At 42.7% G+C, this 27,736-nt stretch overlaps 1 protein-coding gene across 1 annotated transcript in view; it reads left to right on the forward strand.

The window, feature by feature from the left end:
• Nucleotides 1–3,623: 3,623 nt before the first annotated feature.
• The window catches only part of SCAPER (S-phase cyclin A associated protein in the ER), a 379,320-nt gene continuing 355,207 nt past the window's right edge, over nucleotides 3,624–27,736 (forward strand). Inside the window, 2 exon segments of the mRNA XM_043987611.1 lie at nucleotides 3,624–3,727; nucleotides 10,163–10,237. Coding sequence (XP_043843546.1) covers nucleotides 10,175–10,237 — 63 coding nt within the window. The 5' untranslated portion in view covers nucleotides 3,624–3,727; nucleotides 10,163–10,174.

The following is a 27,736-nucleotide window of genomic DNA, read 5'->3' on the forward strand; positions in this document are numbered from 1 at the left end:
CCTACTAGTCACTAACCTATTATTATTTTTTCTTTCTTTCTTTCTTTCTTTCTTTCTTTCTTTCTTTCTTTCTTTCTTTCTTTCTTTCTTTCTTTCTTTCTTTCTTTCTTTTTTTTGTGAAGCAATTGGGGTTAAGTGACTTGCCTAGGGTCACACAGCCAGTAAGTGTCAAGTGTCTGAGGCTGGATTTGAACTCAGGTCCTCCTGACTCCAGGGCGGGTACTCTATCCACTGTGCCACCTAGCTGCCCCCTAACCTATTATTAACTAGTCATTGATAATAGAAAAATAATAATTTCTCTCAGTATTCAACCTCCAAATTGAGTCTTGGAGGCAGCTAAGCCAACATAGTTCACTGTTGTGGTATAAGCAAACAGAAAGCTGGGCTTGGAATCAGGAAACCTCAATTCAAATCAGGCCTCAGACACTTAACTAGCTGTGTGAGCCTGGGCAAGTCACTTTAACCTGTCTGTCTCAGTTTCCTCAACTGAAAAATGAGCATAACAGTATCCAAGGCAGAGTGGGTACAGTGCCAAGCCTGGTGTCAGGAAGATTCATTTCCCTGAGTTCAAATCTGACCACAGACACTTACTAGCTGTGTGACCTGGGCAAGACACTTAACCCTGTTTGCCTCTGTTTCCCCATCTGTAAAATAAGCTGGAGAAGGAAATGGCAAACCCTTCCAGTACTTCTGTTAAGACCCCTTCCCCCCCCCAAAAAAAAAGGAGCCACAGTCAGACTTGACTGAAATGACTAAATAACAACAAAAGAACACCCATGTCCCAAGAATTATTGTGAGATAACATATATAAAGTGCTTTTTACAGTGCTTGGCATGTAGTGTACACTTAATAAATGCTTGTTTCCTTCTTTCCCTGTGGGTTAAGGTTTTGAGGGAATGCAGACTTTGAATCTGGGGTAACTTTTCTGGGGATTACACTTGGGATGGATGGGGGCCCCTTGTGCTTTATCTGCTTCCTCTGTAAGGAGCTAAAATTCTAGCTAGTATAGCCAATAAATTATAAACTTTAACAAGAGTTTAGACTTTTAAGCATTTATTAAGGAGAATAAGAATTTGGTGAAGAGAGAGAAAGAGGCCTAGATTCAGCTATCTATCTCATGGAGCCTAAGTCTCCTGCTCTGCTTCCCACCCCCCCAGGTCCTCCTGAGTGCAAGAGAGCAAGCCTTGCCCCTTCTTCCTCCCACAAGCCTCCTGTGGAACCAGGAACATCCCATCCACATGTGCAGACACAGCTCCAAGCTAACTGGCTGGTAGCTTTGATGACAGTATCCACGAGCAAACATCACTTCCTGATGCCAAGGAAATGACCTTGCAAACTATATGGCTTGCCCTCAGATGACTTCTCCTCATGGAGGAGTTTTCCTACAGTAACTCTCCAGCAGGTGGCGTCACTCCAATTGTTATACCTCCATAGTATCCCTCTGTCTCATAAGTTCTTGGAGAGTGAGGTTGGAGTCTTATACATCTTTGTGTCTTTAGATTTATAGAATTTTAGATGAGGGAACTCTATGCCACAGTCACCTAGCATAGTTTATTACTCAGAGTATATTTTCTTTCTTTTTTGGTGGGGCAAAGAGGTTTAAGTGACTTGTCCAGGGTCACACATCTAGTAAATGTCAAGTGTCTGAACCTGGATTAGAACTCAGGTACTCCTGAATCCAGGGTTGGTGCTTTATCCACTGTGCTACCTAGCTACCCCCCAGAGTGTACTTTCAATAAAAATGGATTGATTGATGCTAGATAACAGGGAATTTTGCTTTGTGTAGTCCTTCATATTTTTAAATATTTGTTCATGGTGTCATAGGATTGAGAGCTATTTAATTTAATTCAATGGGTATTAAGTGCCTACTATGTGCCAAGATAACTAGAAGCTATCTTGTCGTTCATCTAGTTTTAACCTTGGGTCCATGAATATGGATGAGGAAAAAAATTACATTTTATGCACTCTAATTGACCTCCTTTGCAATCCTAAGTATTTTATTTTATTCCTTTAAAGACATTATTGTGTCCTCACAATTTGTAAGGTTAAGGTTTAGGGTTAGGCTGCTGAAGTTTGGGGCTGGATTATTAAAAGTTGTGAGAAATGGGTAGTTGTCTCCTCTCAATGTGGATATAACAGTCAGTCATACTCCCCCTGAACAGTTTGTAGGACAAAGGTCTCAGATCCCCTCCTCCCCCTCAGGTTAGCAGGGTCACATGGTTCAAGGAGCCCTGGTCTCAATAAGGTCCAATCCAGAGTTGTGTCCATATAAGGAAGTATAAGGTCCACTCCTGAGTCATGCCCACACAAGGAAGAGGGGTGGGAATACTGCATTCGGATTAGCTAGTTTTTGCTTGTAGATTGTAACCCTTGAGTAATCGGACCAATGATGAAAAAGGGGAGGGCCTATTTGCGTTAGGGACTAGGGTATAAAACAGGGTCTTCGAGCCCCCTTTCTGGGCACCCACTAGCTGCACACTAGGGTGCCTCCTTCCCATGAGAAGAAAATAAAGCCTTTGTCACTTCCCTATTGAGTTCCTGAGAATTATTGAGAAGAGGATGGATTTTTCCCTCACAAAAGTCACACACACAAAATTCATGAAGAAGCCCTGTCCTCCAACCCCCTTTAGAGAGAAGTTAGAAGGAAGACCTTGCTCAAGGGACAGTTAGGACACAGCTGAACTAGGTCCTCAGAACTCTGGTCTTCCAAGTCCGTCACAACTCTTATTTTCCTTCTTTCTGGATGGGGACAGTCCTGCACGGTCCTGTCCCGGAGCCTCACTGAGACTCAGCCCCAATGCAGGCATGCCGGGCTTGTCCAATCATATCCGAGAGGCTTCAGGAGGAGCGCAGCCTAGACGGTGCTCCGGTAACCCGACAATCTTCTTCCTTGTCCTTCTTTGTTGTCCTGAAATGTCCGTGTTGGAGGCTTGGGGTCAGGAAGTTCAAATTCCATCTCAGACTCTAATATCGATCCTCCCTTCCAGCTCTAAATCGACGGCCCTCTAAGTTTATATGTACATATGCATGTACACACACTCATATACACATATATATTTACAGTTGCAACATGTAGCACACAGGAATATATTTGCTGAACGGCCGCTCCCTCCTGGTCTCGCTTAAATCCCCCCTGGCCCGGCAGGAAGTCTTCCCAGTCCTGCTTGACTTCTCAGTCTTCGGGGAATCCTCCGCTATTGCAGCCAAAGACTGCACAGAGACTTCGTGCCTGTCCACCGGCTCTTAAGCGTGAGCGCCTTTCTTTGTGTCCCCCGCGGCTGGCATACAGCAGGCGTTTAATCAGTGCTTGCTGCCTTGACTTGATGGGAACTCCTTCTTGAAAGCATCTCCTTTTATTCCTGACTACGCGCCTGGCCCGGCACATGTTCGAGACTCTGCCCAGGAGGAAGGCGGGAAGCTTCAGAGCCCAAGTCGGGCTCCAAGTGCAGTCCAGGGGGCCGGGGCGCAGACGCAGTCCGCCCCGCCCCGCCCCGCCCCCGGCGCCCGCCGCACGAGTCGGCCTGGGGAGACCCGGACGCAGCGGGCCGCCGCGCGTGCGCGTTGTGGACACGTCACGTGGGCACGCCAGGAGGCTCCGCCCTCGCCCCGCCCCCTCCCCGCCCAATCCGTCCTCGCTCCGCCCCCAACCCGGCGGGACGCTCGGAGGCGGCCCCGGGACGTTCAGCCTGGCTGGAAGTCAGGCGGGCGGGAGGTCGGCGGGCCGGGGGTGAGTGTCCCGCGGGGGCGCGCGGGCCTGGGGGAGGGCGGGGGCTGCGAGGCGCTGGGGTGGGGGGGCTGCGGGGCGGGGCAGGCGGCCGGTGACAGCCTCCCGCGGCTGAGGGGACAAGATGGCGGCGGGGTGCTCCCCTCCCCCCGGGGCTCGCCCCGGGCCCGCCCCCGCGCCCGCCGCCGGGTCGGGCTTCGCTTCCGAGATCCCCGGGCGGGCCGAGCCTGAGGGGCGCGGTGACAGGGGAAGGGGGCGAAAAGGGGCGGCAGGGAGGGGGGATCCCTCCGCGCCCCCCACGTTCCCCGCCGGAGGGGAGGTCCCCCTCCCCTCCTGCGGGGGAGGGGGCGGGTTGCTGTCAGTGCCACGTGTATGCCCCTGCGCCTCCGGGAGGTCCGAGCCTGGCCGGGGCGGAGGAAGGGGGAGCCCCGGGAGGGTGGGGAGCGGAGGGGCGGGGGTCCAAGGTACGTCAGACCCCGGGGGGCTGCACCCTCCTTCGGCCCTGGACCCCTTCTTTCAGCCAGGTCTTTGAGTGCTTGCAGCCCCTTCCGAGCCCCGTGAAGCTCGCGCCGGCCTTGGCCCAGACCCTGACCCCAACCCCGCCCTCGGGTCGTGCCCTCCTCGAACGGGGGTGGGGGTGGGGGTGGGCATTGGCATGATAAAGAGAAAGAACGCCACCTGTGCTTATCCACTTCGCAGTCAGGCTGTGTACGATCAGTACCATCAATAACCAGCATTCATATAGCACTCTGAGGTCTGCGAGGGAGGTGTGAGGGTGATCACCCCCTTTGTACAGATGGGGAAACTGAGGCACGCTGGTGAAGTAACTTGCCCAGGGTCACACAGCTAGGAAGTGTCTGAGACTGGGTTTGGACTCCAGGACTTGTCCTTCATAACGATATCTGTATTTGTCTTCCTGATTGGAATGCTAGCTCCAGGTGGATAGGGGTTGTGCCATTCTTTGTATTAGGATTCCTCAGTGTCTGCTGGCATGATGCTTTGCACATCATAGGTGCTTAATAAGTGCATCTTGAACAAGTCTGCTTCTGTGAACCTCAGTTCACCCGTTGTAAAATGAGTCACCCATTCCCCACAAAGGTTACTGTCCACCTTATGTGAGCAGAATTAACTGAAGCCTGAGGTTTCAGAGCAAGTCAGTGGAGCCTCTGGGGTGAGAACACGTGTCCTGACTTCTGGTCTAGGCTGCATTTACTACAGAACGACATCTCTTCATTCACCAAAACCGCTGCCTCCTTTGCCGGATTCAAGCTGTCCGGGTTGGGCTGCTTCTCCAGGGTGCTTTGCCCACTCCAGGTTCCCGACCCTGGCTGCCCTGGTGTTTCCTGGAAGCTTTCACAGATCCCTGTTAGAGGATGAGGCTGTGGCTCTGAGACAGGTGCCTAGTGCACATCTAGAGAAGGGGGGCTGCTGGTTCCAGGGGACCAGAGCCCGAGCACAGGCTGCACTGTCTGTCCTGAGAAGCCTGAAGGGAGGGGCTCAGCTAGAGCAGAGGGGTGCAGCTTGGCTCTTCTCTCTCCTGCCAGGGTTTCTATAGTGTTAATTGTGTTATTACAACAAGGTTAGGGTGAGCCTTGTAAAGAATTGGAGCTTTCTGCCTAGACAATTACCAATAAGTGGGCATGTGCTGTGTGTATTTTAACTGACATTAAGGAATATTCAGTGATTTCTTTCTCATTACCCGAGGTCATCATCATTCTTCACCTCATTTTGCTTTACTTACCCTCATTTTCCTCAACTGTTAATGTGGCTCATACTAGCACTTACCTTTCAGGATTGTTGGGAGAGTCAAATTAGGTAATATCTATAAAGCGCTTAGCATAGTACCTGGTACATACATAGTAGGTGATTAATAAATGCTTGTTCCCTCCCTCCTGCCCAACCAGAGATACTGAAGAAAATCCTTTAGTCCTGTAAGGAACAGCTTTGAAAATGACTAGAAGTAACCAATTTGTTGAAAATGTTTTCCTGTATGACGTGATAAGCTGGGAAAAATTCCCCCGCCACCTGTCCCATAAAAAACCATTAGCTTGAAGCTCTGTTAAAATGAGTCTAAAGTAATAAGTTTCTCAAGCTTGCTTTTGACCAATATCGGGAGAGTCCATTGACCACACATTCTTGAGATGGTTTTGGGCAATCTCTCACATTATTGAACACAGTGACAAACAAATGGTAGGGGCTTATTAAATATTTGCTGATTGTTCCACTCAGGGAGTCCTCCACCAACTTCATCATGGTGGAATCCTGAGTTTTCTTGAATCTATGACAGTGGAATCTCAAGTCTGCTAGGTCCTTCCAGGGTGGAAGGGATTTCAGAATAGACCTGGTGATGCACTGTTGTCTGAGGACCCAAAGTCTGGAGAGGCCTGTCATATCTCAGTGTTGGCCATGGTGTCCTGAAGACTTCCTGCTAGGAGAGTCTGCCATGTGGATGAAGGCATGACTCTTGATATACAGGGGATAATCATAAGTAACAGAACTGAACATTGTTGAGGTGCCTTAAGATACAAAGCCAGGCCTTGCCTGGGCTTCTTCCCTATGCTTATAGCATGAGCTTTGAGCAGGAAGCCTTTTGTGCCTCCATGGTTACCCCTTGCTCAAATCCCAGCACCAAGGCCAGTCAGCAAGCATTAAGTGACCTCTGTGCCAGGGTCCTGGGCTGCCAGTGCAAAGATTGGGCAGCATGGATCCTGTTGCTAGAGAGCTTTTGTTTTGAATTACCTACAAATCCCATCACATCCCTCCCATTCTCTTCTTAGAGAACAATTCCTTATAACACAGAATATTAAAGATGAAAAAAAACCCCCACTAACCAACATATAAAAAATGCATGCATTATCCATTGTTCCTCCCCTATAGTCCCCCACTTCTGCAAAGAAGCCACAGGGAATCTGCTGCCTTATTTATATCATCTCTTTGGGACTAAGCTTGATTATTATAATTTAAGAGCATTGGAACTTTTAATTGCAGAAGTGATTTTTCTTTCTGTTGAAATTTTTTTTAATTGTATCTTATTTTATTTTTTTCAATTACATGTAAGATAGTTTTCAACATTCACTTTTGTAAGATTTTGAGTAATGAATTTTTCTCCAAGACTACAACCAGTGTGATATAGGTTATACAGTACAATCATGTTAAACATATTTCCACATTAGTCATGCCACGAAAGAAAAATTAGGACAAAAGGGAAAAACCACAAGAAAGAAGAAATAACACCAACCGCAAAAGTGAAAATAGTATGCTTCAATCTGCATTCAGACTCCAGAGTTCTTTTTCTGAATGTGGATGTGGAAAGCATTTTCCATCAAGAGTCTTTTGGAATTGTCTTGGATCATTGTATTGCTGAGAAGACTTAAGTATCACAGTTGATCCTCACACGATGTCGTTGATACTGTATATAATGTTCTCTTGGTTTTGCTTATTTCACTCAGCATCAGTTCATGTCTTTCCAGGTTTTTCTGAAATCCACCTGCTCGTTGTTTCTTATAGCACAATAGTATTCCATTACATTCATATACCACAACTTGTTCAGCCATTCCTCAATGGGTGGGCATCTCTTCAATTTCCAATTCTTTGCCATGTTGAAGTCTTTTAGTACTTTGTACCTCTCACATTTTTGTCTCTTCCTGTTTTATTTTTGTGTACATGTGTTCTCTCCCTAACAATAACAACCCACCTGCAATAACTTACATTTATGTATTTGCTTAAAGTTTACTAAGTCAGTCAATAAACATTCATTAGTGCCTACTGTGTGCCAGGCTCTGTGCTAAGCACTGGGGGTGCAAAGAAAGGACAACCCATGCCCTTGAGGGGGAGACAGCATTTGAACAGCTATGAGCAGACAAGCTATAGATAGGATAAATTGGCAATGATCAATCGATGGAAGCCACTGATATTAAAAAGAGAAGGCAAGAGCTCAGCCGGACCTTGAAGGAAATCAGGGAGGTCTGGAGGGAGATGAGGAGGGAGAGAGCCCCAAGCCTGGGGGCTGAGATGGAGGGGGGACGTGACTCTTGCTCAAGGAATCTCATGGCACTGAATGGCAGAGACTGCAGCAGGAATGGGAGGCGTAAAAAGACTGAGAAGGTGGGGAAGCAGGTTTCGATGGTCTTTGAACACCAAACAGGATTTTTTGTTTGATTCTGGAGGCAACAGGGAGCCAGGAGTTGATTGAGTGGAGGAGAGGGATGGCTCATCAGACCTGTGCTTTAGAAGGTCACTTTGAGGGCTGGATGGAGGGGGACTGGAATGAGGACAGACTCGTGGCCCATAGACTCACCAGCAGATTATTTTTGCTTGTTTGGTTGGTTGGTTGGTTTTTTGGGGGGCAGGGCAATGAGGGTTAAGTGACTTGCCCAGGGTCACACAGCTAGTAAGTGTCAAGTGTCTGAGGTCAGATTTGAACCCAGGTACTCCTGAATCCAAGGCTGGTGCTTTATCCACTGCGCCACCTAGCTGCCCCCTTCACCGGCAGATTATTGCAGGGGTGCAGGCGTGAGAGGTTAAGGCCCTGCTCCAGTGTGGTGGCCATGTCATAGGAGAGAAGGGGGCCTGTGTGACCGATGTTACAGAGGCAAACCAGGCTGTGGGCCTGGAGGATTGGGAAGATGCTTTTCTGGCTGCTCTGGAAGGGGCAGATTAGGAAACTGGTAACAAGTGTTGGAGCTTTGGCTTGAATCCATGTTCCAAATGACACCTGGTCTGTTTTCTTCTTGAGAGCAAGTGGTGTTGTATATGTGCCCCTGCATGTAGTAAACCTTTTCTCAGGTCTTGGGCCAAAGAGTGGATAATGCTCCCTCTGTCCTACTGGAAACACCAGATCACATGGGTGGCATCGAACAAACTTGCTCCTAAGGTGCTGAGCTTTCTGTGTCTTTGGGTGGCCCAGTAAGGATGGCTGAACTGCAAAGCAAAATGAAAGGCCTAGAGAAAGCCCTGGCCTTGTCACTTAAGTACAAGACTGATTATTGGAAGATTTCAAGAGTTTGGGTGTTATTCTTGGGTGTTTCTTTTTTTTATTCCTAGATGGAGTGTCAGAATCCATATAGGGAAAAGAGGGGACATTCTTGCTTGTCGTGTTGTCTCTTCTTTTTGATTGCCAAGAGTTTTCTTAATTATGTGTGTAGCGTGTTTCTTTCTTATTTCTTGAAGGTTTATTTTATTTTTCCAATTAAGAAGCAGTTGGGTTTTTTTTTCTCCCCACTTCCCTCCAATCACATTGGGAAAAAAAAGAAAATCCCTTGTAACAGGTATAAATTGTATGATCAAACAAAACAAATTCCTGACTTGCCCATGTCCAGAAATGTCATTCTGCACCTTGAGTCCTTTCTTTCCCTGTCAGGAGGTGGGTGGTCAGCTTCATCCTCCATTTCTGGAATCACCGTCAGTCATTGAATTGATTGTTTAAGGTCTTTAGAGTGTTATTATTATATTTGTTGTTCCCCTGGTTCTGCTCATTTCATTCTGTATCAGCTCATACAAGTTTTCCAAGGTCTCTCTGAAACCTTTTATCATTTTTACAACACAGTGATATTCTGTCACATTCATATACCATCCCTAGTTGATGGGCACTCCCTTATTTCTAGTTCTTGGTCCCTTCCCCCACTAAAAAAAAAGAGCCTTAGGTGCCATTTATGTAGATATGTATAAAATATATGTATATACAGATATACAGCTTTATATCTCAGTCTGTCTACATATACATACAGGGCCTTCTTGCTCTTTCTTTGGGGGGTGATGGGCTGAGTAGTGTGGTGGCCTTGCTGAATCGAAGGTATGGGTAGTGACATTTTGGGCAGGCCCCTGTTTCTTTAAAATATCCAGCTTTGGTATTTATGTTTCTATTGATAATTTCAATGATCTCTCTCTTTTTTTTTTTCTTTTGGTGGGGCAATGGGGGTTAAGTGACTTGCCCAAGGTCACACAGCTAGTAAGTGTCAAGTGTATGAGTCCGGATTTGAACTCAGAAACTCCTGAATCCAGGGCTGGTGCATTATCCACTGCGCCACCTAGCCGCCCCCCGATAATTTCAAATGGATGTTTTTAAAGAAAATGTTCTGATTTGCTTTAAGAACGTGGATATGTGCAGAATGTTTTTCTGTCAGAAAAAAAAGAATTTTGGTCCCAGCTCCCCTGTTAACTAGTGATATGGGCTGTCATTTGGTTCTTTTGACTCTTAGTTTCCTCATCTACAAAATGAGGGGATTGGACTCAATGTTTTCTAAAGTCTGTTGGGAAGTCTTAAATTCCATGAAATGTTCATTAGCTACATATGTAAAGAGTCATTTTTTCCCCTGATGTATGAGTGGAACAATTTTGTTTAATGGATTTTTAATGTGTTGGAAGATAAAATTGCTTTATTTTGAATGTGTTTTTTAAAAAAAGGATGACATTAATGCCTGATGCTATCTTTTATTGCAGGGATCAAAATCCATGGGTTCAGCCAAAAATGTGATAAGTGAGCCTGTTGAAGTAGAAGAAGATTTTCTAATGATGGTAAGTCATTCTCTCTTGTAGGCAGTAATAAGTTTTTTAAAAAGTGTGAATTATATTTATTTGAAAATAAGGTTATTTGCCTTGTGCAATTAAAGTTATTTTTTTTGTTTTTTGTTTTTTTTGTGGGGCAATGGGGGTTAAGTGACTTGCCCAGGGTCACACAGCCAGTAAGTGTCAAGTGTCTGAGGCCGGATTTGAACTCAGGAACTCCTGAATCCAGGGCTGGTGCTTTATCCACTGTGCCACCTAGCTGCCCCCTAAAGTTATTTTTTAAAAAATTGTTTTTAAAACTTTGACTGCTCTTGCTCCTTTTCTAAAACTTAATATATCACTTGAACATTTTGTTCCCAAATGTTTAATTTTTTGGTAACAAAATCAAGAGAAGTGAAGTTATCTAGTTCACACAGTTCTTTTTATAAGTAAGCACTTACTAAATTTATATTATTAATTAGTTGGTGGTGATTACTTTTAGATGGTTCTATTCATTTGGGGTGTGTGCATGTGTATGATGTGACCTGAGTCCTATTTTAAATAGACTTGAGGGAAGTTTCTATTTAAAACTATTCTATGATGAATCCTTTTGTAAGACCAGAAAAAATATCTCAATCCCTTCTTTTTGTAAGTTTAAATATTGTACATCAGGTTTTCTTAGTAAATCATATAATGATACTGTATTGCCTATATATAGGGTTGGGCGTCTTGTCTTGTTTTGTTTTTTACTTTTTTGTGAAACAGTTGGGGTTACGTGATTTGCCCAGGGTCACATAGCTGGTGTCAACTATCTGAATCCGGATTTGAACTCAGGTCCTATCAACGCCAGGGCCAGTGCTCTATCCACTGTGCCACCTAGCTGCCCTGGAATATAATATTAAATTGGAATACAGATACACGTTCAGTCTTGTCTGCTTTAGTTATCCTTCCTTTGTCTCAGAACTGTGTCTCCTGTGGCTTTTCTAAGATTGGTATTGGGCCCTCCAAAGTCACGCACTCTAGACCAGATAGTCAACTTAGTCAAAGTCAGTAGAGCTTCCAGAGTTGGGGAGAGGGTAGGAATAATAAATAGCTGTTTGTTTGTCCATAAAGTATTTGTTATTTGTTAATACTTTATTCCATTTTAAAATAATAGCTAGCATTTATGTAGCAGTTTAAAGTTTGTAAAACACTTTACAAATATGATCTCATTGGATCCTCACAATAGCCCTGGGAGTTAGGTGCTGTTATCCCCAATTTACAAGGAGGAAGATGAGGCCTAGAGAGGTTAAGTGACTTGCCTAGAGTCACTCTGCTAGTAAGTGTCTAAAGCTGAATTTGAACCCAGGTCTTCCCGACTCCAAGTTTAGACCTTTGTCTCCTGCATCATCTTGCTGCTATACACACATGTATGCATGTGCACACTAGCACACACAAATGTGTGTACATATATGAGTCATGTATTCTGTTGCTTTGTTACAAATGCTTCATGACTGATTTTTAAAAATTCCTTGTTCTTATGTTTGTTTAAAGCCTTCTTTCCTAGTTGCGAAGATGATTATACATAAATGCTTTCTTGGAGAAAAGCGCTGTGTAAATTTAAACCCTGGACAGGATGGAGTCCTCTGGGCCTGATGAGTTGTTTAAGTCTCTGCCTTCCCCAGGGACCCAGGCCCTGGGAGGATCTGGGTGTGCTGAGACAAAAATAAAGTTTGCTGTCTTCATTGTACTCTCATCATTCTTTGTTATTCCCATCTTAGGAGGGAAGGCAGCTGGGGATTCCAAGGCTTTGAAGCTGCCCTCCTATACTGTAGGAGACTTTCAGGTTGAACATAAACCAATGTGTGTGTTGGCAATAATGGACTTTGGTGCTGCTGGATAATCTTTCCTATTGTTCAGTGTTCTCCCAGCATTCTCACTAGCGAGTTCTCCGAAATGGCCAGAATCATAGAATTCCCACATTGCTGAGAGGGAACTTTGGAGACCAGCTAGTGTAATTCTCTCGTGAGAAGCTGTTTTCTGGGGCCCTGATGATTCCGCAGGTCCCAGCTTGGTTTGTCCCAAGGGGGATCCTGTCCTGAGCTGCTACTGTTCTTCTAGCTTGAACTTCCAACCAGTCTTCAACCTTATTCCCTGTTTACCTTCTCTGTAGCTTCCTGAACCCCAGCCTTGCTGTCAGCTTGCCTTTCAGTGTCCCCCCTGGCCCCTCCACATGAGTTAGCATATTCTTAGAGAGGCTTTATTTACATGGGAAGAAGAAAGTTACCATATGCTTATGTGCATGTGTGTATAATTATTTTACACATGTGTGTATATATTTACATGCAAATAATATGTAATAATGCGGTATACTCATATATTATATACTTAAAACATATTTGTGTATGCGTATGTGTGCATATGGGCAAACATTTATACAGATATACGTACATATATGCACATAGGTATATAGGTGTTTGTGTATTGCTATATCTTTATGGAACAAGTATATTCAGTATTTCCCAAAGTTATCTGACCATCGTTCATTTCCTCGAGGCCTGTCTGAAGTTTGTCTAGCCCTTTGACTGTTTGACATCTGCCATGATGACTAGGTCCCTTCAAAAACGCGTGTTCTCTCCCTTGTGTTGTTCTGGAATGATTTCCCTTCTTTTTCAGGGACATCTTTGGCTTTGGCTTCATTCGACGTCAGTGCCCTGGGTATAGTGTATTGGTAGATTTATGACCAGTAGCATAGCCTTCTTGAACAAACTGGGAAGCCAGTGGGATAAGACCCTAAAATTCTTCTGCATGCATGTGATTGCTGCCTTACCATTCCTTATATCACCCAGGGTCAGTCATTGAAAAAAGCCATAAATGTTACAGGTTATTTTATTTGAACATTTTTATCTTATTTTTATTGGCACATTTTGTTTTTATATCACATTAATTTCCTAATATATCCTTCCCCTCTCCTATACAGTCTGCTATCAAGATTTTAAAAGGAGAAAATAGCATTTCTATAAAACTCAGCACCTATATACCCTATCTGACAGTACGTTCAATATTCCACCCCCACCCAAATCCTCCACCCCCAGCTGCAGACTGTTTCAGACAACAGTCCATTGCCCAGATAGTGCATCTCCTCATAATGCCTTAATCATCACATGAAAAACATATGCCCCAAGAAGCGAGTTTTCTCCTCCCTAGGCCAGAGAACTTGTCACTGCCGGGTCTGTGACTTAGACCAAGCTCTGACTCGTAGCTCAGTGCTGTTTAAGGTATGACCAGCTGCCCCTGGGTTAGTATCTCCTTAGGAAAGCTCTCCCATCATTGTGACTCTGGACAGAGCTGAAGAGCATTCTGGGGGTGTGGGGTTGGGAGGGCTTGGATGAAGGGAGGCTGTCTGAGTGGTAGAAACAGTGCCCAGATCTGTGGAGGAGTCTCCAGGGTGTAGGACAAACTCAGTAGAATTGAGTGAGCCTGGGAGGCCGGGGAAAGAGGGCAAAGCTGTAAGAGACCGGGAAATCCCTACTCGAAAACAGCTCTTAATTTGAAAGGAAAAAATAGGCTGTGCTTTTAAAAAATCTTTAGTGCCCCATGGTCCAGAATATCCTTTGGATTGTGAGAGAGAATCTCGACTTCATAGTCGATATATGATTTTCCCAGTATGGGTTAATCCCTCCATGACACAGATCGCAGCCCCTTTGCAGCTTAGTTGATCTTTTTGAGTTGCTGTGGCTGAAAAATCCCTTGTAATGCAGCTGACTTGGTGATTAGCTTCTTGGAACTTCACTTGCCCTGTGACAGTAGACATATTGTTCATCTCTGGGCCTTTCCATCTTGGAGCCTCTCCAGCTTAGTAGAACCTGCCAGGTCTTGTATTTGAGAAATTGGGGTCACCTCATTGACATGAACAGGACTTTAGTGGAGGGAGGAAATCTCACAAAGGTTTTGAAACTCCTTTGGGTTATATGGGGGTCGCATATTGAAATTTTTCTTTGTGGTTTTTACTTCATTGAATTTTAATAAAGATTTATCTTGCAAAATACTTTATAATTTTCATTTCATAGTGCTTTAAGGCTTTATAAGTATTTTCCTCTCCACAGCAAGCCTGTGAGGTAGGTGTGATAAGTGTTCTCCCTGTCTTATAAATGAGGACACGAAAGCCTGGTTTGTCTGAGCTCATGTTAGAATTTAGCGCGATAAACACTGGGCTCAGCTTTAAGAAGGTCCCACCTTTCTTCTGCACAAAACCCAGCACTCCTTCCTTGCAGATCTTTCCCTCTGTTATCTCCAGTTTATTCTGTAAGAGCTTGTTTGCACACAGGTGTTTGCATATTGTCTTCTCTGTGCTCATCTTGACAGCAGGGACTGGTTTTTGCCTCTCCCTCTCTCTCTCTCTCTCTCTCTCTCTCTCTCTCTCTCTACACATACACATACACACACACACACACACACACGCACACACCCATTGCTTAATAGTGCTGGGCACAGAATAGCTGCTTGACTGACTAACTCTAACTTGGAAACTCTTGGCAGCATGGCAGCTGATTGGATGTGGGGTTGAGGGAGAGGGAGGACAACTTCATAACTGCTGACCTTGGTGCCTGGGGAGACGGCAGCATCCTGGAAGGAAATTGGGCAGTTTGCAGGAGGGATGAGTTCAGAGGGCAAAATAGAATTCTTTTTGGACAAGTTTTGTTGGGTTGGAAAGGATCTGATCCGTATGGTCTCAGCAAGAGACTGTCTGCCTAGCTAAACATGTAAGGAAAGGTATATTGCTAGTGTTCTGGCTTATTGGGGGATAATTTGTGGCATCCTGTGAAATGACGAAAGATACAGAATGTCCTCGGTGGTAGGAGCAGGGGCGTGGTGCGGGTCAGCCGCAGGTGTTAGAAGTGACAGAAATTTCAGACTGTCTAGAAACAGTTGCTCTTCAGTAGGCATCCTCCATGGGAGAGCCTTGTTTACCCACCTGAATGGGCCAGCAGACTGACTGCTGGAGGAAATGAATCTTAGAAAGTTTGGAGAGAAAAGGAGGTTGCAACTGAATGGAAGGAGAGCTGGCTCGAAGCACCTCCCTCTCCGCCTCCCCCTCCCCCTGTGGCAAGTAGAGGATATTTGGAACTGACTTTATTATATCCTGGTGGAGGGGAGACACTGGTTCCTTTGTCTTTGTGTGTCCTCAGTTCCTAACCAACAAGTGATACTTAATATTCATTTAACTGAATTGCACTTCCAGAGGCAACAAGAAACTGAATTTTATGGGATGTTCAGTCATTGTTTATGATGAAATGTGTAAGCTGTCTCCTTTGAAGATAGTTATGGCTAATTCACCAATTTGCAGAGAATGAGCAGGTAGAGTGATTCTACAGACAACTCACTAAGACCTTCCCAATTTAATTGTTGTATACTTTTGGTCTTGGAAACTTTAATGTAAAGGTAAGGTGGGGAGGATGACAGAAAATACGTCTGGGATCAAGAAATCTAAGAGGCCAAAAGTTTAGAGATTACAAAAGACGTCTTATGCCTGTGTGCCATGAGTACTTTCTTCAAGAGGAGAGTTGGAAGATGCTTGAAATGGCAAACAACAAATAACCCGCACAAAATGAAATTGATTACCTCTTAAGAGATAAGAAATGACTCCTTATCACCGTGGGAGTCATTTCCAAATCAACTGTCTTTGTGCAGTCAGGCCTTGGACTTGTAAGAGCAGAGATCTTAGTGTCATAGAGTTAGAGCTAGAAAGGACCTTTGAGGTCGTCTATTCTAACATCCTCGTTTGCAGATTAGGAAATGGCTTCCCAGAAGTAAAAATCGATACCAAGTTACAAACCCAGTAAGATATATAATACATCAACTAATTTGATTTAAAAATAAGAGAGAGGAAAACCAAATTATCAAAATAAAAACTGAGGAATTGATCACAAGTGGAGAGAAAATGAAATTACAAGAACATATTATAACCAGTTATATGCCAACAAAACTAAAAACTTACATAAAACGGTTGAATAGTTATATAAATTACCTAGATTAGTAGAACAGATTTATTATCAAAAAGAACAATTGATCTAGGAGTAAGTATCTCCCAAAAGGAAAAGAAACAATGCTAGAACAGATGAATTTAAATGTGAATTTTCTAAAATATTTAAAGAACAAACAATTCCTTTGTTAGGTAAACTTCTTAATAAAGAAAGATGGTGTATCACCAGTTTTTCCAATGAGACAATTATGGTACTGATACCTAAACTAAGGAAGAGAGAAAATGGAGAAACAAAACTATAGACCAAGATTATTGATGAAATACTAATGTATCATATTAAATAAACTATAAGCAAATAGGATAAAAGCAATGTATTTTTTTCATAAAAGTATTTTATTTTCATTACATGTAGAGATAGTTTTCAACATTTCTTTTTATAAAATTTCTAGTTTCAAATTTTTCTCCCTTCCTCCTCTCCCTCCCCCCTCCCCAAGACAGTAAGCAATCTGATATAGGTTATATGTATAATCACATTAAACATATTTCTGCATCAGTCATGCTGTGAAAGTAGAATCAGAGCAAAAAGGAAAAACCTCAAAAAACAAAATAGAAATAGCACAATTCAGTCTGCATCTAGATTCCACAGTTCTTTTTTTCCCTGGATTTGGAGAGCATTTTCCATCATGAGTCCTTTGGAACTATCTTGAACCATTGTATTGTTGAGAAGAATCAAGTCTATCACAGTTGATCAACACACAATGTTGTTGATACTGTGTACAGTGTTCTCCTGGTTCTGCTCCTCTCACTCAGCATCAGTTCATGTAAGTCCTTCCAGGTTTCTCTGAACTCCAACTGCTCATCATTTCTTACAGCACAATAGTATTCCATTACATTCATATACCACAGCTTGTTCAGCCGTTCTTCAATTGATGGGCATCCCCATAATTTCCAATTCCTTGCCACCACAAAAAGAGCAGCTATAAATATTTTTGTACACGTGGGTCTTTTTCCTTTTTTTATGATCTCTTTGGGGAAAAGACCCCAAAGTGGTATTGCTGGGTCAAAGGCACAGCTTTATAGCCCTTTGGGCATAGTTCCAAATTGCTCTCCAGAATGGTTGGATCAGTTCACAACTCTGCCAACAATGCATTAGTGTTTCAATTTTCCCACAGCTTCTCCAACATTTATTATTTTCCTTTTTTGTCATATTAGCCAATCTGATAGGTGCCAGGTGGTACCTCAGAGTTGTTTTAATTTTCATTTTCCTAATCAATAGTGATTTAGAGCATTTTTTTGTACGGCAATAGATAGCTTTGATTTCTTCATCAGAAAACTGCCTGTTCATATCCTTTGACCATTTCTCAATTGGGGAATGACTTAGATTCTTATAAATTTGATTTAGTTCCTGATATGTTTTAGAAATTAGGCCTTTATCAGAAATACTGGCTATAAAAATTGTTTCCCAGCTTTCTGCCTCCCTTTTTTCCCCCATAAAAGTATTTTATTATTTTCCAGTTACATGCAGAGATAGTTTTTAAGCTTTGTTTTTATAAGATTTCTAGTTTCAAATTTTTCTCCCTCTCTTCCTTCCACCCTCCCCAAGACAGCAAGCAATCCGATATAGGTTATATATGTACAATCACATTAAACACATTTCTGTATCAGTCATGCTGTGAAAGAAGAATCAGAGCAAAAAGGAAAAACCTCAAAAAATAAAAAACAACCCCCCAAAATAGAAATAGCATGGTTCAATCTGCATCCAGATTCCACAGTTCCTTTTCTCTGGATTTGGAGAGCATTTTCCATCATGAGTCCTTTGGAACTATCTTGGACCACTGTATTGCTGAGAAAAAAGCAATGTATTAAAAATAATCGCTATGACCAGGTTGCAGTTTTATGCCATAAATACAAGGATATTTCTATATTAGGAAAACGATAAACACAAATAATATAAATGAAGGTAATACAATCATATTTGTTTGTATCCGTAGAAGCAGAAAAAGCCTTTAATAAAATGCAGCACTCCTTTATGTTAAAAACATTGTGAACCATAGGAATAAAAGGAATCTCGATGTGACCAAAAGTATCTAAAAGCAAGAGTTGGCATAATTTACAAAAAAAACACTAAAAGCTTTTCCAATAAGATCAGGCTAAAGTAAAGATTCTCATTTTTCAATTTTGACAGTTCTAGAAACATAAGAAAAAGAAATTTCAGGAAATAAGTACAGGCAAAGATGAAAAAATTATTTCTATATTCAGACAATATGATGAATTACTTAGAAAACTATCAGGTATCAGTGAAAAATTAATCTAGGGGCAGCTAGGTGGCACGGTGGATAAAGCACTGGCCCTGGATTCAGGAGTACCTGAGTTCAAATCTGGCCTCAGACACTTGACACTTGGTAGCCCTGTGACCCTGGGCAAGTCACTTAACCCTTATTGCCCTGGGGGGGGGGGAAACAAACCCTAGGAAGTTGGTGTTATTATTATCCCTATTTTATGGATAAGAAGTCTGAGGCTGGATTTGAACTGGTGTCTTCTCAACTTCAGGTCCAGGTCTTTCTCCACTGCCTCATCTGCCTAACTACTATACTGGATAAAAAAATCACAAGTGTCATTACCCTTTCTGTAAATTGCTCACAAAACCCAAATGGAAGAGAAACTCCATGTAAATTAGTCAATCAGCAAGCATTTATTAAGCACTTGCTTTGTTTTAGGCCCTAGGTTTGGCACTGGACCTACAAAGACATGCCTTATATTCTATCCATGGTAAGGTAAATTAAAAGCATTTACTTTTGATCTGAATGTCAGATTTTATTGACCATATCTGATGGCCCTTTTTTTGATGACCGTTTCTTAATCCTCATCTGCTATTTGACACCCCTGACCATCTCCTTCTGGACTCTGGACTCTTTCATGTCTTGGACTGTGTGACATTGTCTTCCCTCGGTTTTCTTCCTGCCCTGATGACCTCTGTTCCTCAGCTGGTTCATCACCATTCACATCATGGCCCTGACTGTACTTGTACCTCAAGATTTTGTCCTGAACACCCTTTGTGTGTTCTCTCTACACTCTCTCAATCAGTGACCTATTTGCTCCCATGGACTCGATGATCATTTTCACACAAATGACTCCTGAATCTACAGATATAGTTTCAGTTTTTCCTTCAGTTGCCCATTGGATATGTCAGGTGGAATGACCCACTAGACATCTTCAGTTGAGCATGTCCAAAATAAAATCCATTATTCTCCCTCTCCAACCCCTCTTCTGAATTTCACTATTTCTTTTTTATGATTTAATATTTTGTTTTCCCTCGATTACATTTTTTTTTTTGGGTGAGGCAGTTGGAGTTAAGTGACTTGCCCAGGGTCACACAGCTAGTAAGTGTTATGTGTCTGAGGCCGGATTTGAACTCAGGTCCTCCTGAATCCAAGGCCGGTGCTCTATCCACTGCGCCACCTAGCTGCCCCGCCAATTACATTTAAAATCAATTTTTAACATTTTAAAATTTTCTTTCTTAACTTCTAAATTCCCTCCTTCCCTGTCCTTCCAGGCACTCAGTTTCACAACCTCATTGTTATCTTTGACTCTTCATTCTCTCTCATCCACATATCAAATAAATAGCAAAATTTTGTTGTTTTTACCTCCTAATTGGCCTCCCTGCCTCAAGTCTTTGGCCTTTTCCCACTCCTCACTCACCACATCCTCTCTCCTTGCTTTGGGCTTTTGCCTTGGCTCTTCCTTCCAGTCACTGGTGGCCTCCCTCCCTCCCTCCCATGATGTCACTTTGTATTGCTGCTGCCTGTAGTTAGGAGCCATTTCTCAGAGATCCAAGTTTCCTGCAGAGTTCAGCCCTGGTGTCTTCTCTTCCATGAGGCCCTCTTTCCCCAGATCACCCTGCCTTTCTTCTGCTCTTTTTTTTTTTTTTTTTGGTGAGGCAATTGGGGTTAAGTGACTTGCCCAGGGTCACACAGTAAGTGTCAAGTGTCTGAGGCCGGATTTGAACTCAGGTCCTCCTGAGTCCAGGGCCAGGTTTCTATCCACTGCGCCACTTAGCCGCCCCTCTTCTGCTCATTCTTACTTAATTTGCGATTATATCTCCCATGGCACGCTTCTTCCTTGGAAGCAAGTCTGATTTCATTCTTGGTTTTGTGTCACCAGAGTCACTGTAGGTTCATTGTGATTTCGTCGGTTTGGAAAGGCTGAGCACCAGAGCTTGCCCATGTTTGGGTAGCTACAGGCCAAGGTGGAGTTTCAACCAGGTCTTTCCAACTCCAGGTCTAGTGCTCTATTTGCTGTGCCACACTGCCTTCCATTAATTTCTTTGAATGGATAGTACTCATTTCCACAATCTAAATTTGAAGATACTTTAATGACCATGTTTCTGAAACAAACATTTTGTAGACATGCTTATATTCATCTTGTTAAATTCTCAATACATTGTTATTACCCCGTGATATCATAGTTAGTGACAATACCTGAAAAACATGAGAAATTCAAACTGTGGAATTGCATCCGATATTTAAGCAATTCAAGTAATTAAAAATTTTTGTTACAAACTGGAAATATTACAGAGAAGTAAGGATGTGATTTTGAGTATGAACCATCAAAACATTTAACTCTTTCAAAAGTCCATGGAACTCTGCTCATCCAGAAAGGAAATGTAGAAACAAGTGCCTGTGTCCCAGTCTCCATGTTAGACACATTCTCAGAAATGCATAGAAAGGTCTTCCAATTGCATGCTGTCACACAACATCCAAATGTTCACTGCAAATGAGTATGTTGGTCACTAATGCGACCTGTCCTCTGCCTGGCACCAGGTGGCGCACTTGGGCTTTGTATAAAACCACAGATTTCTTTAGGCACCCTGAAAGAAGACCCCAGGGGAAAATAACTTTGTTATAAGTAGCCAAAATGATATCTTGTTTCTCAAACTCATTTATCGCATTTCAGATCTTGCTTCACATAGATAAAACTGCTTAAAACTCTAATGCCTCAGATGTTCCTGACATTTTTACAAGAACTAGATTATTAAAAATGACAGGACTTATGAATGTGCTACTGAAACAAGTCCACACAATATGTGTGTGGACTTTAAATAAAGGTGGGATTTATATTATGAAACAGTTGCTATTCAAACATTTTGATAAAACCAATAACTTTAATGTTATTGCATATGAAATGGAGGAAAGAGGAATAAAAGAAAAAGTAGATTATAAAAATGCTAACTTTTTATTAAAAAGTACAAACCACCAGCAGCTTTTTGTTTTAATGTTGTTTTTTCGTGCATGGAAAAGGAAATGGTTCAGTGTAATGGAGCTAAAGAGTTAAAGGCATGAAGGTAGGTTTTCAGTAATAACAGCAACAACATTTATATAGCACTTGCTATGTGTCAGGCACTGGCCTAAGCCCTTTGTAATTATTATCTCATTTGATCCTGACAACAACTCTGGGAGGGAGGCACTATTATTATCCACATTTTATAGATAAGGAAACTGAGGCCAACAGGGTGAAATGACTTCACCAGAGTCACATAGCTAGTAAATGTTTGAGGCCAGGTTTGAACTCAGGCCTTCCTGACTCCAGACCTGGCACTGTATGCATTGTGGTGCCACCGTGTGACTTTGGGGCTATAACTTAAAGTTGTGTTACCAGTTGTAACCCAGCCAGTTATGTAATTGGGTGTAAGACTCAAATTTTTCCTATTATTAGACAGTGGGTTGCATCTGTTGAGGCAAATTATTATCCACTTCACCTATGTAGACTTCGCCAAGCCTTTCTTCAAATATCTAGGAGATGGAATTCTTAAACCAAGTAACCCAAGATATTTCTACAGACCCCATGTGATTGGGAGTTAGAAGTCAGTGTAGGTTAGTAAGAAATTGTGCTTGGTGTGATACAGGAGTTGGCGTAGGAGGTAAGAAATGTTCACAGATCTGGGAGGTGTTAGGGAGTCAGTTAACTATTGACAGACAGTAGGAAAAGCCCAGAGAACTTGGTAAGTAGGTACAGACTGGACGTGTAAAGTCTTTGTTTCCTGCAGCAAACATTAAGTTTTCATTAACATTTCACTGGGGGAATACAGAGGTAAGAAAGATTCTTTGCTCTCCAGGAGATTCTAGCCTAGTCAGACTAATAAATAAATATTATTAAAATATAAGTACATACAAAGAGGAGAAAATGCAGTGAGCTGAAGGAGCGAGGGGTCACTTCCAGTTAGATGAGCCTCAGACCACTAAGGAGGCATCTGCAGCCTCCCAGGAGAAGGAAGAACTGCCAGTTTCTAGCTCGCCCCAGGCTCTTGCCTTTGAGCACGGATGCCAGGTCTCCTGCCAGGTCACCTGCTTCCTAATGGAAGAGGAAAAATAACCTTCTATTGACGACCAGAAGCTTCTGATTCCAGGGAAGAGAAGGAAGACTGAGTCTCCAGGCTGATTTCAATCCCTATCTACCACCTAGGCAAGATTCTGGGAGCTGTTGTCTGCCGACCTCTAGGTCGCTCCTCTTCCTTCAGTGAATTCAGTGCCAGGCTCAAGTCTTTCCCCCTCAACTCCTGTCTTTATATAGATAGATTATATGGATGGATAGTCCCTCAAACATCTGAATCTCTCAATTTGCTCAATTCACATGAGCTACTCTTCCATCCCACCTTAGCCACCTACAAAGATGGTCATATCTTTGATCTTGCTGTCACTCACATATATTCTATCTCCATGGATGAGCCTTTGTCTGATCCCAGTCTATTGCAGGGGCAGCTAGGTGACACAATAGATAAAGCACTGGGCCTGGATTCAGGAAGACCTTTGAGTTTAAATCCAACCTCAGACACTAGCTGTGTGACCCTGGGCAAGTCACTTCACTCTATTTGCCTCAGTTCCTTATCTATAAAGTAAACTGAAGAAGAAAATGGTCAACCATGCCAGTATCAGCCAAGAAAACCCCCAGTGGGGTCATGAAGAGTCAGACACAACTGAAAAGACTGAATAGCAACAACAATCTATTGCCATTCCGTCTTTTCTGGGCCATCACCCCTGCGCTCTCCCCTCTCCTCCATCTTGACCCCTTGGAAAACCAGTTCTTTTCAACATTTTCCTGTTTTCTTGAGTCCCTCGATTTCCCACTATCATATCACAGAACTTGCTCTGGGAAGCCTCAGCCTTGGATCACCCCCAACATCCATTACTTTCACTCCTATACTTGGGAACAAAACTGGAGAAAATCACCAAAGCGAGCTTACTAGTTCTCTGAGTTCCATCACCTCAACTGGGCCTTCATGACATCAAGGCCATTCTTTTTACACCTTGCTAATTAACTCACCGCAGTGGCTCTTAAGAAACCTTTTATCCCTTCTCAAATGTTCCATGGCAGTCTCTAAGAAACTGGCCCATGTTTTGTTGACTCTCATTGGTCACTCACAGAGAGTTCCCTCTTTTCCCTTCTCTCCTTCTGCCACTGTTTCCTTCACCCCCTCCCCAAGTGATCCCATCCCATCCCATCCTATCTTCTCTATCATCCACACCCTCCCCTCCTACCAACTGAGTCCCTGCTGCCCACAGATATGGCCACATCTCCCCTAGACTCAGAAGGCTCCCAATCTACCTGTCCTTGTTGTCACCCCTCGTCTTTCCTCCCTCTTGTGGCGAAACGTTCTGAGGAGGCTGTCCAGGAGAGGTGCCTCCAGCTCCTCCTTTCCTTTCTCTGTTTCATAGTCAAAGTCCTTCCTAACACTCCCTGCCCAACCCTTCCAGCCCTTTACACCTTAAAACCCCTCCAGTCTTGTGCACTCTGTGCATCTATTGACACTGACTTCTAGATGTTCCTCAAACAAGACACTGCCTCCCGATGGGGCATTTTCAGCGACTGTCCTTCCTGCCTATTGACTTCCTCATTCTCCTCAAGGCCTTTCCCAGTCCCCCTTAATTCTAACCTTCCCTTGGTTGATTATAGCCAAGTTACTCTGTATATGATTTTTTGTATGAAGTGGTCTGCTTCTTGTCTCCCCCATTAGACTGGGAGCTCCTTGAGGGCAGGGACTGTCTTTTACCTTTGCATTCCTAGAACTTAGCTCAGTACTTGGCACATAGTAGGTGCTTACTCAATGTTTATTGACTCGCTAGCTGATTGAAGAGATAGAATTTGAACTGGGCCTTCAAGCTTCGTAGGTTATTAGCATGTGGGGATGGAAGATAAAGTAATCAAGGGATGTGTGTGACTCGAGAGAATATTGTGCTAGTCAGAAATGGTCACAATTTATACAATCCCCAAATTTCGGATTGGAAAATATGTTTGCCAGATATAACAACCTTGACATAATTGTTCTATGGAAGTTACACATACATGGAATTATTTTAATTTGCTGAAACTTGGGATTTATCTAAGCAAAGGGCACATAAGTAGAATACATGATGGTAGAAAAAGGTCATTTTTACATACCCTGTTTTCCTAATGGAGGTTATTTTTTCCTTCCACTTAATTATAGATAATGGCATTTCCCTTACCTGGAATTTCCTTCCTTCCTGCTCTTTTTAGCCAAATCTTTCCCATCCTTGAAGCCTTAGTTCAAATTTCTAATGCTTCAGGGTCAAGCTCAGGCTCTTCCATTAAGCTGTCTCAGGCTACTGTAGCCCTCTTCTGCTGGAGACTAGAAGGGGATGGGGCAGGGGGTGGAGTTGGGATGGGATGGACTGAGACTCCTTTTCTCCCAGTCTGCAAGTGCAGGAGCCACTCACAGTTCAAATTCCAATAATACTTGGTATGGAATTCATCTGCTTAATTTTTCTAACCTAAGCTAGTTCACCCCTTCTGAGGCGGTCTGGTGGCCATTTACTCTCGTGGGTTTGCCGTATTGGTGCAGGACTTGGTATGGATGGGAAACCAATTGGCTTTAGTCTTACTATAGCTCTGAACTCCTGAACTCAAACAATCTCCTAGCAGTAGGGACTATATACATGGGCTGTCACACCTGACTGCAGCCACTTTTTATTATCCTTTTCTGAACTCAAAGTACTCATTGTTCAATCATATGCTCACTTGACAATTAATCATGAAATACTTGTTGAAGTCTTTTACACTGCTCTTTTCAGTATTATTTAACTCTTGCATTGTTTATGTTTTTACTTGTTTTTCCCTATCTCCCCAGTTGGATCGAAGGTTTCTTTGGGCAAGCATCAGGTTTTATACTTTATCTTCGAAAGAGAGACTTTTACGGAATAGGTACCCCCTAAATATTTGTTGATTTGTAGTTCTTGTATTTTGTTCTATGTTATCATGAAACCTTTAATTTTGGAGATTCCTTTATTTATTACAGAAGTTTTAAAAATTGGTTTTGATAAAAACCATTAAAATTAAATAGCATATTAATAGCAAATAAAAGTATTAATAATAGCAAAATAAAGTATTAAACACTTTACATATAAAACAAACACTTTACATACATATAAATGCTTTAATTACAAAACAAAGTATCAATAGTAGCAAACTATTCTCTAAAAGTTTTCATTTATAAAGTTTTTTGTATGTTAAACTTATATTTTAAAATGACTAAATCCACAAATTTATGCTTTTATCTAATTGTTAAGCTTTTAGTAGCTAGTTTCTAGAAAAATTTCTTGATAGTGTGAGATTAAAATTGGATATTAGATCATAAATCTACCCTACTTAACCTTTCCCTTAATTTATCTCCCAGACTAGTAAATGGAAGAAGCTTCTGGTTTTCTAGATAGAGCTTTTATTGTATGGTAGTCACAAGGTGATGTTGATTAGAAGGATAGGAAAGTAGAAATACAATACAAATCGTCTAGGCTTAGTCTATATTCCGTATAAAGCTCACCAAAAGCGGAAGGCCACCTTTGGGGCGAGAGACCGAGTCAAGCACGTGCTGTTAACCGAGAGCCGGGCCGAGTCAAACTCCAGTCCCCGTCTGTCTGTGCAGCGCAGCCAGGAGACCAGCAGAGCAGGAAAAAAGGCCCCACTTCCGTTCTCTCCTTGCCTTTTAAGCTCGCACCCCGGAAGTCGAGTGCTCAGCAGGCAATCTGGCCTGCGTTGCAGGCGGACTGGTGTGTGTAGCTCATGCTGTTGGTCTCCTCCCCAAAAGGGTGGTCCTAAAAAAAACTGGCGTCTCTCCATTATCTAACCGACTGTTAAAACTTTTTACCACAATAGGTTTAGTATAATTATTCACTGAAGTTAAAATGGTGTTAATTGTTTGCAGTCTATAACTTGGCTTCTTTAGATGTGTATGTGTGTGACCTCTACCATTGATAAAACAGATGGAAATCTGAATCACAAAATATGAATTAGAGGATGATTATTTGTTACAAAAGTGTTCTTCAGTTTACCAAAAAAAATTCATGGAAAAGTATAGCAGTTTCCACCTTCTGCATTTAAAGTGCTTTATTTTACATGTAAATTTTCATGAACTCATCTGTTTTGTAATTCACATACATCTTATCTCTGGGAGCCATCTCCATCATTTTCTTGGACAGCTGGATGGCACAGTGGATAGAGCGCTGGCCCCAGAGTCAGGAGGACCTGAGTTAAAATCTCACCTCAGACACTTACTAGCTGTGTGACCTTGGGCAAGTCACTCTTAACCCCAATTGCCTTAAATATCAGTTGTCCTGATCTTTATCTTGTCATTGGACCCAGATGGCTCTGGAGGAGAGAGTGAGGTTGGTGACCTTGCACAGCCCTCCTTCACTTAAATCCAACTCGGTGCAAGTGATGACATCAGCCTGGCGTCATGGTCCTCCTCTTCAAGGATGAAGGACAAACAACAATGACCATTATGTTCTAATTACTATATGTGCACTCCATTCATTGTGGGAATGATTCTATGATACTTCTCAACCAGTTGTAAACTGTACAATAAAGATACATGTTCGGAAGTATAGATAGAGGTAAATTCTTTGTTTTTCCTCTGTGTACATTGTACACATTATTAGTCGTTTTCTAGCTCAGTAGATTTGCTGTTATGAGGGTCACCTAATTTTTAGTTGTTTAACATGACAGAATATTTCTGAGGATGTCTAAAGAAGTGAGTAGTCTCATTCTGAGATGGCTAAAGGACTTTTTTCACATTTTGGAAAAAATGCTTTTGGTTTGAGGTAAAGCATTTGAAAATTTCTCCTCAAACTGAAAGTTGCTTTAGTCAGACTTCTGAGTTTTGTGCCATCAGAATGCTGAGATTTCTTTTCCTTTTAATACTTAATTTCCTGTTTAGGAGGGAGGGCCTAAGAGTCCTGATCTGTCTTGGCCCTTGACCTTTTTTGTTGTCCCAATTCCTGAAAGCCCAGAAAATCTCCCCAGTTGGATGTGGTCTGCCTCCACCGAGTTGGTTACTCCCACGAAGCCTTCTGCGTGGTACTTTTGTCACTGCCTCTCCGAATTCTCCAGCACTGAAGATGTTAGACTATTAAGATCCCTGTGGCCAGGGGTGTGTTAGTGGGATGCAGTTACAACCAAAAGCTAGTAGGGAATTATTGGGCAGCCTTTGCTGCCGTAACAGAACAGGTTCCTCTGGAGTAAAACATACCCACATGACAAAGCAGAATCAGAGGTTTTGGGGA

This window comes from Dromiciops gliroides, chromosome 2 (genome assembly GCF_019393635.1).
Source record: "Dromiciops gliroides isolate mDroGli1 chromosome 2, mDroGli1.pri, whole genome shotgun sequence".
NCBI lineage: Eukaryota > Metazoa > Chordata > Mammalia > Microbiotheria > Microbiotheriidae > Dromiciops > Dromiciops gliroides.